The sequence below is a fragment of the Plasmodium yoelii genome (assembly GCF_900002385.2).
Source record: "Plasmodium yoelii strain 17X genome assembly, chromosome: 10".
NCBI classification, from domain to species: domain Eukaryota; phylum Apicomplexa; class Aconoidasida; order Haemosporida; family Plasmodiidae; genus Plasmodium; species Plasmodium yoelii.
This window is the reverse complement of record NC_036182.2, coordinates 1,804,417-1,825,422: the sequence shown is the minus strand read 5'-3', so window position 1 is coordinate 1,825,422 and position 21,006 is coordinate 1,804,417. Positions and strand designations below refer to the sequence as shown.

Here is a 21,006-nt window from a genome sequence, read left to right as displayed (position 1 = left end):
TCTTTTAATATATAAATTTAAATAAATATTCGTTAAATGTTCTACAATGTTCATTTTTATCTTATATATTTTATTGTTATAGTTATCAATGTATATAAATTCAAATAATTTATTAAAAATTCTATATTTTATTAATTCTACAATAAAACAATGATAATTTCGATTATAAAATGATGATTCATTAAACAATGATAATATAATATGAAATAATAAAAAGGTTTTTAACATGAATTGAGTCTTTATCATTTTCTTTATTTATCCAGTTTTTTAAAATATATAACTACATATCTCAAATTGTGTCTTTAACAAATATATAACATTGATGCCTTTATAATGTATTATTATCTGTCTTTTCGATAAAATTAATATTTAATTATGTGGATTTTCCACACTAAAACAATATTTTAATATTAATTATTGGTATAGTATTTTATTATATGTATAGGGGTATTATAATAACGCATTCGATTTATCATATTATTTATAATTATTAGAACGTAATATAATATGAAAATTTATTAATATACTTATATTTTATTTTAACTATTTTAAAATATAATTTATTTATACCTCAAAATATAAAATTTAAAAATTATAGTGATTAATCTAATATTATACCTTTATAATAAATAAATTAATGTATATAGAACTATTTCCATAATTTGAATTTAAAACCTTAATATAAATATAAAGAAAATTATAATATATATAATCGAAAAATAAAAGGATACTATACATATAACTATAATGTAATTTTTATGTATTACTAAAAATATTAGATGAATAAAATACATTTTATAGATATCGTTGTATTATCGATTCCCAGTCGATATTACATGCATCTATAATTTATGAATATCTATTATATATTAGTAGTGTGTTTAATTTATCCTAAAAACCAACGTATTAACATGAATATATGTTGTAATGTAGATAATATTTAAATAAATCATATTATAATTCACACCCAGCTTCATATATAATGCTATTATTACAGTTCAGTTGACGTAATATAATTTAATTTAAAACAAATATGATACAAATTATAAGTTTTACTAAATAAAATGTTCATCAAATAAAGAAACATGTTGCGTTATGCATAATTCGATGTAACCACATATTAACAAATTTTATATAATAAGAATTATGATATAGCAAATATCTATATTAATATATGCAATATAGACATTTTATTTTAATCATATTAAATCGGCATGAACACTCAATTATATATATTATAATTTGTGAACAAAATGTTATATGACACTTTTCACATTAATAGAAATACCCCTTTGGATGATGGGTATCTGGACTGCATCTCTATATTAAACATACGGGTATAGTACATATATTTAATTAGTGTTCAAATTATAAAAAATTAAGTGCAATATAATGCTTATCCCTAACCCTAATATGGGTTCCACAACATAAAAACTATATAAAAATTATGACCAAAAATTACTTCGAAATAGACAGTTTCTTATCGTATACCAATCATTATTACTATTCCTGAAATAGTCACTACTCTTTGAATCACATATTAATGATTCATTCTCTTCTTTATTTTTTTATTTTTTCTCTTAAATATTGTTTTTGAGCTCGTTTCCGAAATCCAAATAACGAATACTAATATAAAATGTTAAGAAGCGTATGATTGTTTGTTAACGTTTGCATATATATAATGAAAATAATTTTTAAATCCTTTATTATATACCTTATAAGAAATTCCCAAAAAAATTGGTATTGCAACTAATATAGGTAAAACTATAATTAATTTGTTTTTTACCAATGAACTCGATAGTATAGTTTCGGATTCTGATACTTCAGGTTTCAAAATTAATACATCAGTTTCAGATCCTGATACTTTAATTTTCGAACTTGATACTTCAGTTTCAGAACTTGATTCTGTCATTTCAGTTGATGCTTCATCCAGTTGTCCTCCATTAGAACTTAAAGGTATTTGTGTTTTTTTTTCCTTTGGAAGTTCTGGAATTCTATTCCTTATAGAATCTTCAGATAATGTACTTTTTATATAATTATAATCGTTTAATGCAACATACAATACTTGTTTAAATAAATTATCTTTTGTATCATTAAAATTTTCATCAATAAGATCATTATAATTTTTAGCAAAATTCTCAACATATTTTAAATATTCCTCGCCTTTATTATTCGTCGTCATTGAAAGCTCATTATACATTTTACACAAATTATTAAATGCATCATAAAATTTAGACATAACATTAATATCAATATCCATCAATTCCTTATTTTTATTTATAAGCTCAATATAATTATTATATTCCGTAACACCATCTATGGGTTTTTTATACACATTGAAATTTTCCATATACTTATTATAAAACTCGCTTAATTTAGTGATTCCATTTTGTGTTTTTTGATTTAACTTATAACTTAACCACCCAAAAATATACGTAATAATATTCATATGGTAATTTGCATTATTCGAAAAATCTATTTTATCATTATATAATTGATTAAATAACCATAAGCAATAACCATTGACTTTATCGATATCGTTATTGCAGGTTTCATTAGGGCAATATTTCTTGGATGGTGAAGCTTTAAAATTATATTCTCCAGAATTCAATTCATCAGGGAAAAATCTCCTCAAAGTATCAAACGTAGTACACTAATAATTCATTTAAAAAAACAAATGAACATAAATATCAATGATATTTTTATAATTTTCATTTTACTATTAATTTATGAGTAATATAACATCAATAAATGTAAAAATATGATATTTTATTAAAAATGTGTCTATACTATATTGTTTTTCTCTTTAAAGAAGTATTTTGTTCTATTCGTATGACCTGCCATGATAGTCTTTTTTATATAAAATGTATAATCTGCGTCAAAATAGGTGCTACAAGTATTTGAGTTTTATATATCAATTATTTGCAATTAATCATGTTAATATTATTTTTAATATCAATTTAAAGATAATATGAAACAATATATCATTTTATGGTAGCTAGATAAATTACCTTATTTTGGGAGTGTTTAATACATTTTTTACCATATGTATATATAACACAATTTATGCATAAAATCATTATTACTAATAACATTCTACATAATTTTATTATAAAAGATTAAGGAATTTTATAATGAATTTAAAAAATATGCACTTATATTTATGACTTAGCGTATGAAAGAAACAACGTCATATCTTTTGTGTCAATAAATGGTGCACCAAAACTAATATACTGCAAAAATAGAAACAATTAAGAAATTCATTATTACTATAATCCTTAAAAGTATATAAATAGTTATTTTTTAAAAAATATTAAATTTTTATATAATTGTTTCTTATAGTATATAATATAGCTTTTTCTAAAATTATAGTATTTTCAAATTAAGTTATGTTACATACGTCTCTATGCAAATTATATAAATTTATATTGTTTTTAGTGAATATAGATAAATTCATAATTCATTTAATGGGTCCAATAACTTTGTTTTTATTCCAATATACTTCAATTTATAAATATATCTTATTGGGTAATTTTATAATATATTTTGCGCATCATTTCCACGGTTTATAACAATTACCACTGAACCCGTATTTGCTAAGCTATTTATAAGTTTAAATAAGTCTTTAAATGCAGATTATTTTTAAAATCATACTTAGTAAATATTAAACATAAAATAACTATTGGTGACGTTTTAATGTATAATAGAAAACTATGTTTAATTAGGTTGTTATATTATTCTTTGGTGGGGAGAGATAAGATATATTTCCTTTTTTAATATATAAATTTAGATAAATATTCGTTAAATGTTCTGCATTGTTCATTTTTATCATATATATTTATTTTTATAGTTATCAATATACATACATCCAAATGATTTATTAAAAGTTCTATATTTTGTTAATTATACGATAAAACCATGCTAATTTATATTACAAAATGATGATTCATTAAACAATGATAATATAATACACTTTAATATGGAATAATGAAATGAAATTTAACATGAATTGAATCTTTAACCTTTTCTTTATTCATTCAGTTTTTTAGAATATAAAACCACATATCCCAAATTGGATCTTTAATAAATATATAAAAATTATGCCTTTACAATGTATTATTATGCGTCTTTTCGATAAAATTAATATTTATTTATATAAAGTTATCACAATAAAGCAATATTTCAATATTAGTTATTGATAGAATGTTTTACTAGTTTATATGTATAGGAATATAATAATAACTCATTATATCTATTATATCATTTACAATTGTTAAAAAAATTATTACAACAAAATATTATATTAAATTTTATTAATATACTTATATTTTTTCAAATAACTAATAATATATTTCCAATTTATATATACTTCAAAACTCCCAAGTTTAAAAATTAATAGTGATTAATATATTATTATCCTTATGATAAATAAATTAAAGCATTTATAGCTACTTCTTTTAATATTAAGTAATTTTAATACGAATGCAAAGGAAATACAAAAAGGGAAGGTACACACTTAAAACTTCAAAAATATTATATATTTAGTCTGATTTTTGATGTATTACTAAAAATATTAGAAGCATAAAAATATTTTATAGACTATGTTATATTGTCGATTCTCGATCGATAATTATGAATCTATATTTTACGAATATCTATTATTACATTTCAGTTGGATAACACGATTTAAATAAAAATAAATATGATACAAGTTATAAGTTTTACTAAATAAAATATTTCACCAAATAAAGAAACATATTATGATATGCATAATTCAATATATCTCTGGGTTATCAAGGCTTATATAATAGGTATTATGATATATCATAATATGAATTAATGTATGCAATATAGACATTTTATTTTAATCATATTAAATCGGTATGAACACTCAATTATATATATTATAACTTATAAATATGTTATACAACCCCTTTCATATTAATGGCAGTACCCATTTGGGGGGTACATATTTTGAACATCATCTTGTGATTAAACATACGGGATGGCACATATATTTAATTAGTGTTCGAATTATAAAAAATTAAATGCAATATAATACTTAGCCCTAACCCGAATATGGGTTCCACAACATAAAAACTTTATAAAAATTATGCAAAAATTACTTCGAAATAGACAGTTTATTAAAATATGTCATTCATTATTACTATCCCTGGAATTGTCAGTATTCGAATCATATAATAATGATTCATTTTCTTCTTTATTTTTTTAGCATTTCTCTTAAATGTTGTTTTTGAGATCGTTTCCGAAATCCAAATAACGAATACTAATATAAAATATTAAGAAGTATACGATTTATTTTTAAAATTTGCATATATAATCAAAATAATTTTAAAATTTCTTATTATTTACCTTATAAGAAACTCCCAATAAAATTGATGCTGCAACAAATATAATTCCAATTGTAATTAGTATATTTTTTGTTACTGAACTTCGTGGACAAGCTACAACTGATGAGGCATTATCACAACTAGTTATATATTCCTGTTTAAAAATATTATAATCATTTGATAAACTAGACCATAGTTGTAAATAAGAACTTCCTTTATTAATATCAAAAGCATTTTTAACTTTTTCACATTTTTCAAAAAATTCTCCAGCATTTTCTAAACATTTCTTACATTGGTAGCCTTCTGCACCAATTTCACTATACATGTTACATAATGATTTAAATGCATCATAAAAATTAGATATATCTTTAATATCAATATTCATCGATTCTATTTTTGTATCTATAACACCCATATAAATCTTATTACTACCGCTACCACTATCAGCAGCTATATGCGTATTATAACAATCATTTCCTTTTATATTTCCAGTATGAAAATTGTCTAATCTAGTCGTTCCATTTTCTTTTTTTTGATTTAGTTTATAACTTAACCATAAAATAGGGTATTCAACAAGTTTATCACTATCTATATCTTCCTCACCAATCATATTTAGTAACATTATAAAACCAGAGATAATCTTTAGTTCATCACTACTACAATTACCATCAGGGCAATACATATTTAAATACTTCCCAGAATCATCTTTTCCCGAGTTGTTCAGATCTCCAGCAAAATATTCATCGATCGTATTAATTGATTCACACTACGAATATATTTTACGAATTAAACAAAAAAATGTATTAACATAAATGGTACTATAATTAAAATTAATATAATTTATAGTAATACAACATACGAATAATATAAGAAAAAAAATATATACCACTTTAGAAGCCATTATAATGAAATTCCGTTATAATTTGGAAGTTATACGGGGTGGTGTTGTTTATATATATTGCATAGAATATATGGTATATTTACTCAAGATCTTTACATAGCAGTTATCTTTCGTTAGACATATTATTCTTAATTTTAACTTCATGTAAAATAATAATACATTAGTATTACTAAAATCACATTATACTTATTTTATGACATTTAGCTAAATTATCTTAAACAGAGGGTTGCTTATACACTTTGCCATATGTATATATTATCCATTTTATACAAAAAATACTATTCTTATTAACATTTGGTATATCTTTATTATAAAAATGAATATCCTTTTATAATGAATTTAAAAAATATATACTTATACATATGTTTTAATATAGAACACAAACAACATCATAAAACTCAAATACTGCACAAATATAAAAAATTAATAAATCTATTATTAGAATCCTTAAAGTATATAAATAGTAATTTTTTAAATATATTAAATTTGTATATACTTGTTTCTTATAATATATATTATAGTTTTTTCTAAAATAATAGCATTTTCAAATTTAGTTACATCCTCCACTTTCTATGCGAAATATATAAATTTATATTATTTTTATTTAATATAGATAAATTAAAAAATAATTTTAATGCGTTAAATAACTTGATTTTTATTCCTAAATATTCCAATTGAGAAGTATTCTCTATTGGGTAATTTTATTATATATTTTCCCATCCTTTCCATTATTTAAAACAACAATTAGAATTGAACCCATACTTATTAATATATTTATAAGATTAAATAAATCTTTGAATGTAGATTGATTTTAAAATAATACATAGTAAACATTAAATATTAACATATAAATAAGTATTGATGCAGATTTTAAAGTATAATAGAAAGCTATGCGTAATTAAGTTGTTAAACTGCCCTTTAAGAGGAGAGAGATAAGATATATTTGCCATTTTAATATATAAATTTAGATAAATATTTCCTAAATACTATGCATTGTTCATTCTTATCTTATATATTTATTGATATAGTTATCAATGTATGTACATTCAAATAATTTATTAAAAATTCTATATTTTATTAATTATATGGTAAAACAATGATAATATAATATGTGTTAACATGGAATAATAAAAGGAAATTTAACGTTGAGTCGTTAGACTTTTCTTTATTTATCCAGTTTTTTAAAATATAAAACTACAAATCCCCAATTGGATCTTTAAAAAATATATAACAATGATACCTTTATAATGTATTATTATATGTCTTTTATATAATATTAACATTTAATTATGTGAAGTTTCCACAATAAAAAAATATTTCAATATTAATTATTGATAGAGTATTTTATTAGATTATATGTATAGGTATATATAATAATGCATTTTACCTACCATATTATTTATAATTGTTAGAACAAAATATAATATTAAATTTTATTAATATTCTTATATGCAATTATATTAACTATTTTAAAATATAATATATTTATACCTCAAAATATAAAATTTAAAAATTAATAGAGATTAATCTATTATTATACCTTTATGATAATTAAATTAATATATATAACTATTCCTATCAATATAAATTAGAACATTAATATAAATGCAAATTATTGAAATGAAAAAAAATGATTATTATATATATTTATAATTTATAAATTTATTATAATATATCTATAGTGTATTTTTGATGTATTACTAAAAATGTTAGATGCATAAAATTCCTTTTATAGATAACGTTGTATTTTCGATTCTCGATCGGTATTTCATGCATCTATATTTTATGAATATCTATTATTACAGTTCAGTTGGATAACATGATTTAAATCAAAATAATTATAATACAAGTTATAAGTTTTACTAAATAAAATTTTCATAAAATAAAGAAACATTATTATATGCATAATTCAATATAGTCTCTGATAAAAAGCTTTATATAATAGGCAATTATGATATAGATGATATGAATTAATATATACAATATAGACATTTTTTTTAATCATATTAAATCGGCATGAACACTCAATTATACATATTATAACTTATAAAATATATTATGCGACCCCTTTCATATTAGCTTATGCCCCTTTTGGTTGCATATTTGGGCTTTTTAACTTTATCTCGTGATTAAACATACGGGATTGTATATATATTTAATTAGTGTTCAAGTTATAAAAAATTAAATAAAGATATAATACATAGCCCTAACCCGAATATGGGTTCCACTAATATAACCCTGACCCACAACATAAAAACAATATAAAAACTATGATCAAAAATTACTTCTAAATAGACAGTTTCTTAAAATATATAAATAATTATTATTATTCCTAAATTGTCACTCTCTTCGAATCAAATATTAATGATTCATTCTCTTCTTTATATTTTTTAGTTTTTCTCTTAATTTTTGTTTTTGAAATCGTTTCCGAAATCCAAATAACGAATACTAATATAAAACGTTAAGAAGTGTATTATTTTTTGTTAATGTTTTCATATATATAATTAAAATAATTTTTTAATTCCTTATTATTTACCTTATAAGAAATTCCTAAAAAAAATGCTATTGCACCAAATATTGACAAAACTATAAATAATTTGCTTGTTATCGACGAACTTGATGGAATATCAGAAGTTTGTACAGTTTGTTCAGGACAATTTACAGGAATTTTGTTTTTTTTTATCGTTGGAAAGGACGAAGAGTTGGGACATTTAATATCTTTACATTTCTTTTTAAAATTATCATAATCATTTGATAAAGTACACAATACTTGCCTATATGAACTGCTATCAGTATTATTAGGATCTTCATTAATTTTTTCATATTTTTCAACAAATTCGGTAGCTTTTTCTAAACATTTATCACAATTGGGTTCGTTTGCGTTAAATTCATTATACATGTTACATAATGATTGTAATGCATCATATAATTTAGATATAATGGTTTTATCCATACTTAAAAAATAATCATTTTTATCTACAAGTTCCTTATAATTGCTATATTCACTAACATTAGCTATATTATTAATGTACTTTTCACCAGTCTTTATATATGTATCATAAAAATGTTTTACATTGGTGATTCCTTCGACACTTTTCTTTAGGTTTAACATATAACTTAACCATATCATAATGTATCCAACAATATTGATGTTACTTTTTGCAACAGACTTAAACAAATCGGAACTCCCAAAGAATTCGTTAAAAAAATATAAACATCCAGCATTAACTTTTTCGAGAGGATAATTACATTTTTCTTTATCACAATACTTTTTGAAATGTTCATCATCTTTAATTTGATAGTTTCCGTCACTGTCCAATGTATCGGGAAATTTAGTCCTTACTAAAATGAAGTTACTACACTAAAAAAACATTTAAAAACAATTAATAAAAACGCGAATTATTAAAAATTTTATTAAAATAAAGTTTAATGATATTATAATACAATATCAAAAAATGCAAAGGAAATTATTATTATTAAAAAATGCATATACCACGTCCTTATCCATTGTGATGAAATTTCATTTTATATTTGTAAATTGAGTAGGATCATGCTATTTTATATACGATGCTCCCAATATGTGACGCAAATACTTTAATCCTATATATAACAACTGTCTGTAATTAAATATATTATATGTTTTTCAATAATTAAATTAATATAGAATAATAAAATAATATTACTACTAAATAAACGTTATATTCCTTTTTATGATAATTAGTTAAATTACCTTAAATAGAGGATTTCTTAATACATTTTTTATTAAATATAGATATGATGCATTTTATACAAAAAAATTATATTCTTACTAACATATGGTATAACTTTATTATAAAAATGGCTATACTTTTATAAATAATTTAAAGTATGTTTGAACATAGAAAAGGAATATATTTATATTTATGTTTTAATGATTGTTCTTCTAAAACTTAAATATTGTATATATCTAAAAAATAAAAAGTTATATTATTACTATAATCCTTAAAAGTATATAAATAGTCATTTTTTAAAATATATTAAATTTGTATATACTTGTTTCTTATAATATAAATACGTTTTTTTATAAAATTATAATATTTACAAAATAAGTTATATCCTCCATTTTCTAATTGCATATGCATCATTTTAATATTACTTTTAATTAATATAGATAACTTCACAATATATTTTAATGAGTCTAATAACTTTATTTTTATTTCTATATACTTCTTTATAAATATACCTTATTGAGTAATTTTATAGTATATTTTAGGCATTTTCCCGCTGTTAAAATAACAATTAGCACTGAACCTATAATTAGTATGCTATTTAAAATCTTAAATAAGTATTTAAATGTAGATTGATTTTAAAATAATACATAGTAAATATTAAATATTAACATATAAATACCTTCTGATGAAATTTTAAAGTATAATAGAAAACTATGTTTAATTAGGTTGTTATATTGCCCTTTAAGAGGAGAGAGATAAGATATATTTTCTCTTTTAATATATAAATTTATATAAATATTCTTTAAATGCTCTGCATTGTTCATTTTTACCTTATATATTCTATTGCTATAGTTATTAATGTATATACATTCAAGTAATTTATTAAAAGTTTTATATTTTATTAATTCTATGATAAAACAATACTAATTTAGATTATAAAATGATGATTCATTAAGCAATGATAATATAATATGCGTTCATATGGAATAATAAAAATATATTTAACATTAATTGACTCCTTAACCTTTTCTTTATTTATAAAGTTTTTTAGAATATAAAACGACAAATTCCAAATTGAATAATTAACAAATATATAATGTATTATTATGTCTTTTCGATAAAATTAATAATAAATTATATGAAGGTTTCACAATAAAACAATATTTTAATATTAACTATTGGTAATTTCTAGATTATATGCATAGGCATATAATAATGCATCATATATATAATATTTAACTTTATTAATATACTTATATTTTATTTTTTAAATATTTTAAAATATAATATATTTATACCTAAAATATAAAGTTTAAAAATTAATAGTGATTAATCTAATGTTATATCTTATGATAAATAAATTAAACCGTATAAAGCAACTTCTATTAATACCAACTAATTTGAATACAAATGTAAAGGAAATAAAAAAGAAGATAGTAACTACAATTAAAACTTAAAAAACATTGTATATATAGTTCAATTTTTTATGTATTACAAAAAATGTTAGAAGCATAGCAATATTTTATAGACTATGTTATATTGTCGATTCTCAATCGATATTTACGAATCTATATTTTAAGTTTATCTATTATATATTAATAGCGTGTTTAATTAACAATAAAAATATACCTATCTAACTGAAGGTATGTTATAATGTATAGGAATATTCAAAGTTAATGCAATTTTACGTTATAGCCTCATATATAAAATTATTATACTGTTCGGTTGTAAAAATACAATTTGAATCAAAATAAATATGATGCAAATAACAAGTTTTACTAAATAAATGTTTCATCAAATAAAGAAACATATTATGTTATGCAAAAATCGATGTAACCACATATTAACAAATTTTATATAATAGGAACTATGATATAGCATAATGTGAATTCATATATAGTCAATATCTATATTAATATATACAATATAGACATTTTATTTTAATCATATTAAATCAGCATGAACACTCAATATATTATACTTTATGGGAAAAATGTTATGGGGCCCTTTTCATATTAATGGCAGTACCTCTTTTTTGGTTACATATTTAGACTTCATCTCGATATTAAAAATACGGGTATAGTACATATATTTAATTAGTGTTTAAATTATAAAAAATTAAAGATATAATACTTAACCCTAACCCCAATATGGGTTCCACAACATAAAAACTATATAAAAATTATGCAAAAATTGTGACCAAAAATTACTTCGAAATAGACAGTTTCTTAAAATATATAAATAATTATTACTATTCCTGAAATAGTCACTCTCTTCGAATCATATATTATTGATTCATTCTCTTCTTTATGTTTTTTATTTTTTCTCTTAAATATTGTTTTTGAGCTCGTTTCCGAAATCCAAATAACGAATACTAATATAAAATGTTAAGAAACGTATGATTTTTTTGTTAACTTTTGCATATATATAATGAACATAATTGTTTAATTCCTTATTATTTACCTTATAAGAAATTCCTAAAAAAAATGCTACTGCACCAAATATTGATAAAACTGTGAATAATTTATTTCCTATCGACGAATTTGATGTAACTCCAGACATTTGCGCAGAAAATTTTGTTGTTATATCTGGAAGGGATGTAAAACTTTTACATTTATTTATTAAATTATTATAATCAGTTAATAAAAAAGGCAATATTTTTCTTCGTGCTGTACCTTCAATATTATAGCCTTCGTTGAGGTCTTTATAATTTATAACAAAATTTTTCGCCTCATTTGGCACTGTGCTATCTTTTGTATGTTTTTCAGCATTAATATACATACTACATAATAATTTGGATGCATCATAAAATTTATACAGATCTTCAATATTAATATCCAGCAAATCATTTCGTTCATTCATGAATTTCTCAAGATCTCCAATTGTATAGGCAGCACTTACAAATTTTTTGTATTTATTACTATTTTTTACATATTTAGCAAAAAAATCGTTTATTGTGGTGGCATTGTACCCTTTGTTTTGATTTAATTTGTAACTAAACCATGATATAATATATATAAAAAATGTATTAACACTATTTTCATCATGACTTTTTGTTTTTAATGCAGAATAACATTCTGTAAGTAACCATAAAAATCCAGCCGTAATTTTATCGAGATTATTATTGCATTCATTTTTTCCTGAATCTTTCTCAGGGCAGTATTGCATAAAATTCTCATATTCATCAAAATTGAGTGTTGCAGTATCGCCTAATTCATCAGGTAAATACATCCTCAAAAAATCAAACTTTCCACACTAAAAAACCATTTAAAAAAAATTGATAAAAATATGTATTAAGAAAACGTTATTAAAATAAAACTTAATGAAATTTATAGGAAATATAAAATCAAAAAGTGTACATACTAGAGTATCATCCATTATGATGTAATATAATTTATCATCTCTAGGTTAAGGGGCTATCATATTAATTTTATGTATATATACTAAAATAGGTGTTACAATTATTTAACCCTATATACATCAATTATTTGTAGATAAAAATATTTTTATTATTCTTAATATCAATTTAAAATTAATATGGAACAATATATACTTTTATGGTAGTTAGATAAATTATCTTGTTTTGGGGGATGTTTAATACATGTTTTATCATATGTATATATAATACAATTTTGCATATGTTATTATAAAAATGAATATACTTTTATAATGAATTTAAAGTATGTTTGAACATAGAAAAGGAATATATTTATATCTTCTGTTTTAATGATTTCAATTCTAAAACTTAAATACTTTATAAATCTAAAAAATACAAAATCCTATTATTACTATAATCCTTAAAAGTATATAAATAGTTATTTTTTAAAATATATTAAATATTTATATACTTTTTTGTTATAATATATAATATAGTTTTTTCTAAAATTACATTATTTTCGAATTAAGTTGTATTGTTCCCTTTTTTAATTGCATATACATAATTTTAATATTATTTTTATTTAATATATATATCCATTCCAATTATATTTAACATTTTCAATAACTTTATTTTTATTCCAATATAATTCAATTTATAAATATATTTTATTGGGTAATTTTATAATATATTTTGCACATATTTCCCACGGTTTAAAACGACAATTAGCACTGAAACCGCATTTATAAGCTTAAATAAGTATTTAAATGTATATTGTTTTTAAAATAATACTTAGTAAATATTAAATATATAACACATAAATACGTATTGATGAAAATTTTTAAGTATAATAGAAAATTATGTGTATTAGGTTGGTATGTTGCACTTTGAGAGGAGAGATAAGGGAAGTATGCTTTTTTAAGACAAAAATGTAGCCATATAAGATTTACTTATTCTATATAGTTTAATTATGTTTTTTACCATTAAAACTTTCAATTGATATATACATTAAAAATAACTTAGAATTATTACTTTTCTAAATATATAGTTTGCTTTTAGATTTTAATAAATAATATTGTACTACATATTTTATAATAATTAACTCAGATTCATAATGAAAAACTATATTTTTAAGTAAACTATAGAAATATTAATATTATTTTGCTTGGTAATGTTAATTCTAATATTATCACATTAAAGGTATACTTAGTTGAAGGCTATAATATTTCATTTGATGTTTTGTGCATGTAATTTTATTCTTATTACAAGTTTAATAATATATATAATCAATTTATACCCATATAGTTTATCAAATAGAAATATTATATTTGTTCGCATTTAATACGTTTATCTATTTTTATTACTATTATTATTGTTACTGCTATATCACTGTATAGTACAACAAAATAATTAATGTTCTTAATAAAAATATTTTAAATCAATGTATAATATTTCCTCGTTTCATAGTTTTTAAATCAAATATTTTAGAACATATATTATTTTGCAATGGCAATATATTTGTGAATTATATATATATAATAGCCTAATAAAAATATTATTAATTCAAATTAAATTTATTATTACATAATTTTTCTATATACTTTGCATTAATATATAATTGTATATGCTTCTCAAATTTAACGTATTTAATGCTTGGTCATTGATACAATATTATATATATAAATATTAGAATAATAGCATTAATTTTATGACTAGATTGTTTATAACCATTATAACAAGCTATAACATTAAATTTTATTAATATTATTATATGCAATTATATTAACTATTTTAAAATATAATTTATTTATACCTTAAAATTATAAAATTTAAAAAATAATAGTAATTAATCAATTATTATACCTTATGATAAATAAATTAAAGCGTGTAAAACAACTTCTATTATTACTAATTAATTTTAATACAAATATAAAGGAATCACAAAAAAGGAATAGTACACAATTAAAAATTAAAAAAATATTGTATATATAGTGCGATTTTATTTTGTTATTAAAAATGTTAGATGCATAAAACATCTTTTATAGACAACGTTGTATTTTCGATTCTCGATCGATATTTATGAACCTATATTTTATAACTAACTATTATATATTGGTAATATGTTTAGTTAAAATTAAAAATATAATCATTAACCTGAAGGTATATTGTAATGCAGATGAATATTCAAAATGAATCATCTTATAATTAATACCCAACCTCATATATAATGCTATTATTACAGTTCGGATATCAAAATACGATTTAAATTAAAATAAATATGATACAAATAATAAATTTACTAAATAAATGTTTCATCAAATATAGAAATATATTATGATATCCATAATTCAATATAACTATGGGTTAACAAGTTTTATGTAATAAATAATTATGATATAGATAGTATGAATTCATATATAATCGATATATATGTTAATATATTCAATATTCTATTTTATTTTAATCATATTAAATCAGTATTACACTTTATGGAAAAAATGTTATGCAAACCCTTTCGTATTAATGGCTATGATCCTTTGGGGAGTTCATATTTGGTCTTAATTTCGAGATTAAACATACGGGTATAGTATATATATTTAATCACCATTTATAGACAAATAAATATGATCAAATTATAAACAAATTAATAAAAATATAACCCTGAACCCAAAGCATAGATTCCATAGAGCAAAACTATAACCCACAGTACAGAACCATGACCCAAAATACGAGTTCTCTAAAATCCAACTCTAAACCTCATCATAGCTTATAATTTTATTAATAAGTGTACTTAATTTTGTTTATTTAAAATAATTATAAATACTAGCTAAAAATTAGTACATTCAAAAACCATTAATACATAATATATGTGGATAAAAATAAGAACAAATGAGTTTTTGACAAACGCTAAACACATGCAAATTAATTATATAACGTGATTATATGTTAAATTCAAATATTTAATAATATAAAAACCAATCAAATTATATTTAGCTATTATATAAACTGTAAAAAGTATAACTTTTATGGCATAAACTATTAAATATATTATTTCTAATCATTTAAACATGTATAATAAAGCATAATAATAAAAAATGGTTATTTTTATATTTTTAATTTATTGGAATATTTATTAACTCTCCAAAGGAAAAAATATATGGAAAAAATAGTCGGTATATATAGTATCATTAAGTACAGCCCTCCTACTGATACCGAAAAAGCAACTGCTATAACTGCCAAACATGACAAAATGAGTTTGGTTGCTTCTCTTCTATATTTTTTAATCAATTTTGATTTCATATTACGATCATTTGATATATTTTCATTATTTCCATTATTTTCCAATTGTTTAAAGTCTTTACATTCTGATACAAAACTATTTTCATCTTTTTTTACTATTTTTTTATCATGTATCGGATGTATTGCTAATTCACCATTCATTTTATTAGCAATCTGTTTTTTTACTTCTTCTAATTCTTTTCGAAGTTCATTAATTAATTGTTTTGTCTTACTATCTACATTTTTTAAATCAAGTGATGTGTTACTTTCTTTATGCTTCTTTATATGTAAATCTATAATACTTTGAAGGTGTGCTATTTCTTTGTTACCTTCAATACAATCACTAAGTTGACTTGCAAGACTCAAAGTTGATTGATAAAATTCATTTAAATCAAATTGGTTATCTACATCTGCTAATATCCTATTATTCCTAAAATTTGTTATATTCCTTTCAAGGTATATGTCTCTCTCGTTTACAAAGTATAGTTCCTAAAAAGAAATGAAATATTTATTAACATATATGTAATTAATTTTTATTGTTGCTTTAACTTAGCATAAGTGTTTTACCAATACATGAAACAATCATATAAGGTTATTGTAAAACAATAGATACGGAAACTATAATGAAATATTATTAATAATAAAAGAAAATAATGTATTATTTACATTTTTGGAATATTCAAAAGAACAAATAACAATTGAAAAAAGAACGTATTTTAAAATATTAACTCTCATTTTTAACTTTATTTATTAAATAAATGAAATAATATGTGTAATTTGAAATAATGTTGATAAATTGATATTTATTCCCAAAATAGTAATATTTATTAGTTTTGTGTTCTAAAATTTATGAGTAAATGAACATATCTATAAAAAAACGGAACTTATTTCATTTATCAACTTTTTGCACTTTCTATAGAATTTATAAATGTATTGTTATAGTAATTTTCGTTATATTCATTAAAATTATTTATGGATACAAATGTTATATTTGTTTTCAAATAAATATTAATTCTTCTCTAAAAAATACACCATTTTTTATATTTTAATTATAAAAAATATACGTGTATAATAATTTTTCCATAAAAAATATTTTTTGGGAATTTGTTATATAAATAGGCTTTTAATGCAATTTATAATACATTGGTGTATTTAGTGGTACGGTTTTAATATTTTATAAGCTTATTATTTTTCTATTATTGTTTACATATGAACACATTAATAAATATATATTAAAATAATAAAATATTAGATATATTATTTTATATGAATAAATACAAACATATAATGAAAACATTAACAAAGCACCATTGATATTTACATTTAAATCGTTTTTAATTTATTATAATATTTCTCCAATCTGAAATATTACTTAATGTTATTCTCCGCTTTATTTACCAATTGTGTAAAAAAATATTTTTTTATATATTATTATGTAATAATTTTATTTATAAATATATCTCAAAATATACAACATCAAATATATTATTTCTATTAAAATAATGTAAAATATTCATATTTTTAAATTTAATTCAAAAAAAAATCAATTATAATATTAAATCGAAAAATAATACATATAGAATCAATATATTGAATGAGATACCATTTATTTTTATCTCACGTCAAAAAATGAAATACAATTAATACATTAACTTTTATTTTCATTATATTCATTTAACATATGTTGAGAAACTTTTTGTATTTAAACAATACAACATTTGGGCTTTTATAAATAATAATTAAAGACAAATAAATATTATAATTCATTTATAATAAAGAATTCCATCATATAGAAAATTTATTTTATGTTGTATTATAAAATAAGAAACAAACTTTTGATATGTATCATATATATACAATACTTCTTTATATTAATAGACAAATTTACTATTTAGTATTATTTAAATTTATACATTTTTTAAATTCGACTTCAAATATAAGTTAATTAAATTTATAATTCTAAAGAATTGTGCTTTCTTTATAAACAAAAAAAATTAACAAACAAAATAAATTAATAAATGTACAGAATTCCCCTCCATAACATTTTATATATTTAATAACCCCATTTTCTCATCAACTTAATTTACGACTTTTTTCATGTTTTTTCCTTACACTTCTTCCCCAAATCATAAACACTAACGTAAAAATCCCCAAAATATATAACATTTCACAGTGGACAAATATTTTTTAAATATTATACTAATTCCTAAAATAATGTCTATTAAAATAAATATATCTTTAACGTAATTTAACTTCTCTTCTTTAAATAAATTCCATACAAATACTACTTTGTACTTCTATTCCATTCAAAATCATTCCTTCATCACTTTCTTCATTTGTCACTTATCCCATTAATCATTCGGTTCAGATGATATGAGGGATTAATTCGTTTTAATTGTTCTTTTGTTTGAAATCATAATAAATTATTTTCTTCCAATTTCCCTCCTCTCAGTTTTTCATATTAAATATTGTAATTATTTAAGTAGTGTATCTTCTAGGACCAACCCAATTTCCACATAAACCATTAATCAAAAATTAACAATAAAATATAAAAATTACATAATTCAACACATTTACCATCAAGTTATATTAACATAAAATGCAATTCTTATAATTTATCAAAATATACTTCTTTATTATTCCTTTTCATAGTAATATTCATACTTATTTTTTCTTACATATTTAGACTTAATGTAAATCTTAAAAACTACAACTTATCCTATACATATTTCTAATAATTAGTTTCCTATAAATATTTAAAACAATTTCTTAAACTAATAAATATTATCAATTATAAAAAATTAATACAATATAATCCTTAGCCTTAACTCAAATATGGGTCCCACAAACACAACCCTGACCCAAAACATAAAAATTATGAAAAAAAATTGATAAAAGTTTGTTATTTACAAATATAAAATATCTTAAAGTATTGTGATCGCTATTCTCAGCGCCATATATTAATGATCAGTTTTCTTCTTTATTTTTTTAGCTTTTTTCTTAAATGTTGTTTTTGAGGTCGTTTCCGAAATCCAAATAACGAATACTAATATAAAATGTTAAGAGCGCATGGTTGTTTGTTAATGTTTGCATATATATAATAGTTTTTTTTTTTAATTCTTTATTATTTACCTTATAAGAAACTCCCAATAAAATTGATGCTGCAAAAAATATAATTGCAATTGTAATTAATGTATTTTTTGTTACCGAACTTCGTGGACAAGCTACAGGTGGTGAGGAATTATTACATCCAAGACTATGATATTTCTCTTTAAATTTATCATACTCAGTTGATAAACTAGACAATAGTTCTAAATAATAACTTCCTTCAGTAGTACCATAAACATTATTAATTTTTTCAAATTTTTCAAAAAATTCTCCAGCATTTTTTAAACATTTATTGCATTGGTAGTTTGTTTCATTAATTTCACTATACATGTTACATAGTGATTTAAATACATCATAAAAATTATATATATCTTTAATTTCCATATTCATCAAATCTTGTTTTTTTTCTATAACATCCTTATTAATCTTATTACCACTATCAGTAGTTATATACTGATCATATTGACTATTATTTTTTATATGATTAGTATAAAAATCGTTTAATTTGGTGGTTCCATTTTGTGTTTTTTGATTTAGTATATAACTTAACCATAAAATAGCATATTCAGCAAGCTTATCATTCCCTATATTTTCCTTATCATCAATACCATTAAGTAAAGTTACCAATGCTATAAAAGCAGAACTAACTTTTTCGTCGTCATTATTACAGTTATTAGGACAATAGTTATTGATTAATTTACCATTAAACGTATATTTTTGAGAATTGTGATCGAAGACAATATTATTATCGATCACACTAATTACACCACACTACGAATATATTTTACGAATTAAAAAAAAAATTGTATTAATATAAATGTTACTAAAATTAAAATTAATATAATTTATAGGAATGCAACATACGAATAATATAAGAAAAAAAATATATACCACTTTAGAAGACATTATAATGAAATTCCGTTATAATTTGGAGATTATGCGGGGTGATGTTATTTATATATATTGTATAAAATATATGTTGTATTTACTCAAGCTCTTTACATAGCAGTTATCTTTCGTTAGACATATTATTCTTAATTTTAACTTCATATAAAATAATAATATAGTAGTATTATTAAAATCATATTATACTTATTTTATGGCAATTAGCTAAATTACCTTAAATAGAGGGTTGCTTATACATTTTTGCCATATGTATATGTGATGCATTTTATACAAAAAAATACTATTCTTACTAAGATTTAGTATAACTTTATTATAAAAATTGATATACATTTATAATGGATTTAAAAAATATATACTTATACATATGCTTTAATA

At 20.7% G+C, this 21,006-nt stretch overlaps 6 protein-coding genes across 6 annotated transcripts; all 6 read right to left on the bottom strand.

The window, feature by feature from the left end:
* Positions 1-1,560: 1,560 nt before the first annotated feature.
* Positions 1,561-3,046, bottom strand: PY17X_1044900 (PIR protein; the record flags this gene model as incomplete). Its single annotated transcript, XM_022956391.1, has 3 exons — positions 1,561-1,626; positions 1,715-2,653; positions 3,035-3,046. 3 exons carry the CDS (start codon positions 3,044-3,046, stop codon positions 1,561-1,563), a joined length of 1,017 nt encoding a protein of 338 aa, XP_022813435.1.
* A 2,175-nt stretch (positions 3,047-5,221) lies between these two features.
* PY17X_1044800 (PIR protein) lies at positions 5,222-6,252 on the bottom strand (the record flags this gene model as incomplete). The annotated part of the gene is made up of 3 exons (XM_022956390.1): positions 5,222-5,287; positions 5,374-6,117; positions 6,238-6,252. 3 exons carry the CDS (start codon positions 6,250-6,252, stop codon positions 5,222-5,224), a joined length of 825 nt encoding a protein of 274 aa, XP_022813434.1.
* Positions 6,253-8,613: 2,361 nt separating this feature from the next.
* PY17X_1044700 (uncharacterized protein) lies at positions 8,614-9,760 on the bottom strand (the record flags this gene model as incomplete). Its single annotated transcript, XM_723957.1, has 3 exons — positions 8,614-8,700; positions 8,789-9,613; positions 9,746-9,760. The coding sequence occupies 3 exons, from the start codon at positions 9,758-9,760 to the stop codon at positions 8,614-8,616; spliced, it is 927 nt and encodes a 308-aa protein (XP_729050.1).
* A 2,489-nt stretch (positions 9,761-12,249) lies between these two features.
* Positions 12,250-13,340, bottom strand: PY17X_1044600 (PIR protein; the record flags this gene model as incomplete). The annotated part of the gene is made up of 3 exons (XM_034637559.1): positions 12,250-12,336; positions 12,426-13,217; positions 13,326-13,340. 3 exons carry the CDS (start codon positions 13,338-13,340, stop codon positions 12,250-12,252), a joined length of 894 nt encoding a protein of 297 aa, XP_034493508.1.
* Positions 13,341-16,443: 3,103 nt separating this feature from the next.
* Positions 16,444-17,352, bottom strand: PY17X_1044500 (fam-b protein; the record flags this gene model as incomplete). The annotated part of the gene is made up of 2 exons (XM_725481.2): positions 16,444-17,106; positions 17,284-17,352. The coding sequence occupies 2 exons, from the start codon at positions 17,350-17,352 to the stop codon at positions 16,444-16,446; spliced, it is 732 nt and encodes a 243-aa protein (XP_730574.2).
* Positions 17,353-19,597: 2,245 nt separating this feature from the next.
* PY17X_1044400 (PIR protein) lies at positions 19,598-20,631 on the bottom strand (the record flags this gene model as incomplete). The annotated part of the gene is made up of 3 exons (XM_022956388.1): positions 19,598-19,663; positions 19,750-20,496; positions 20,617-20,631. The coding sequence occupies 3 exons, from the start codon at positions 20,629-20,631 to the stop codon at positions 19,598-19,600; spliced, it is 828 nt and encodes a 275-aa protein (XP_022813432.1).
* Positions 20,632-21,006: the final 375 nt, after the last annotated feature.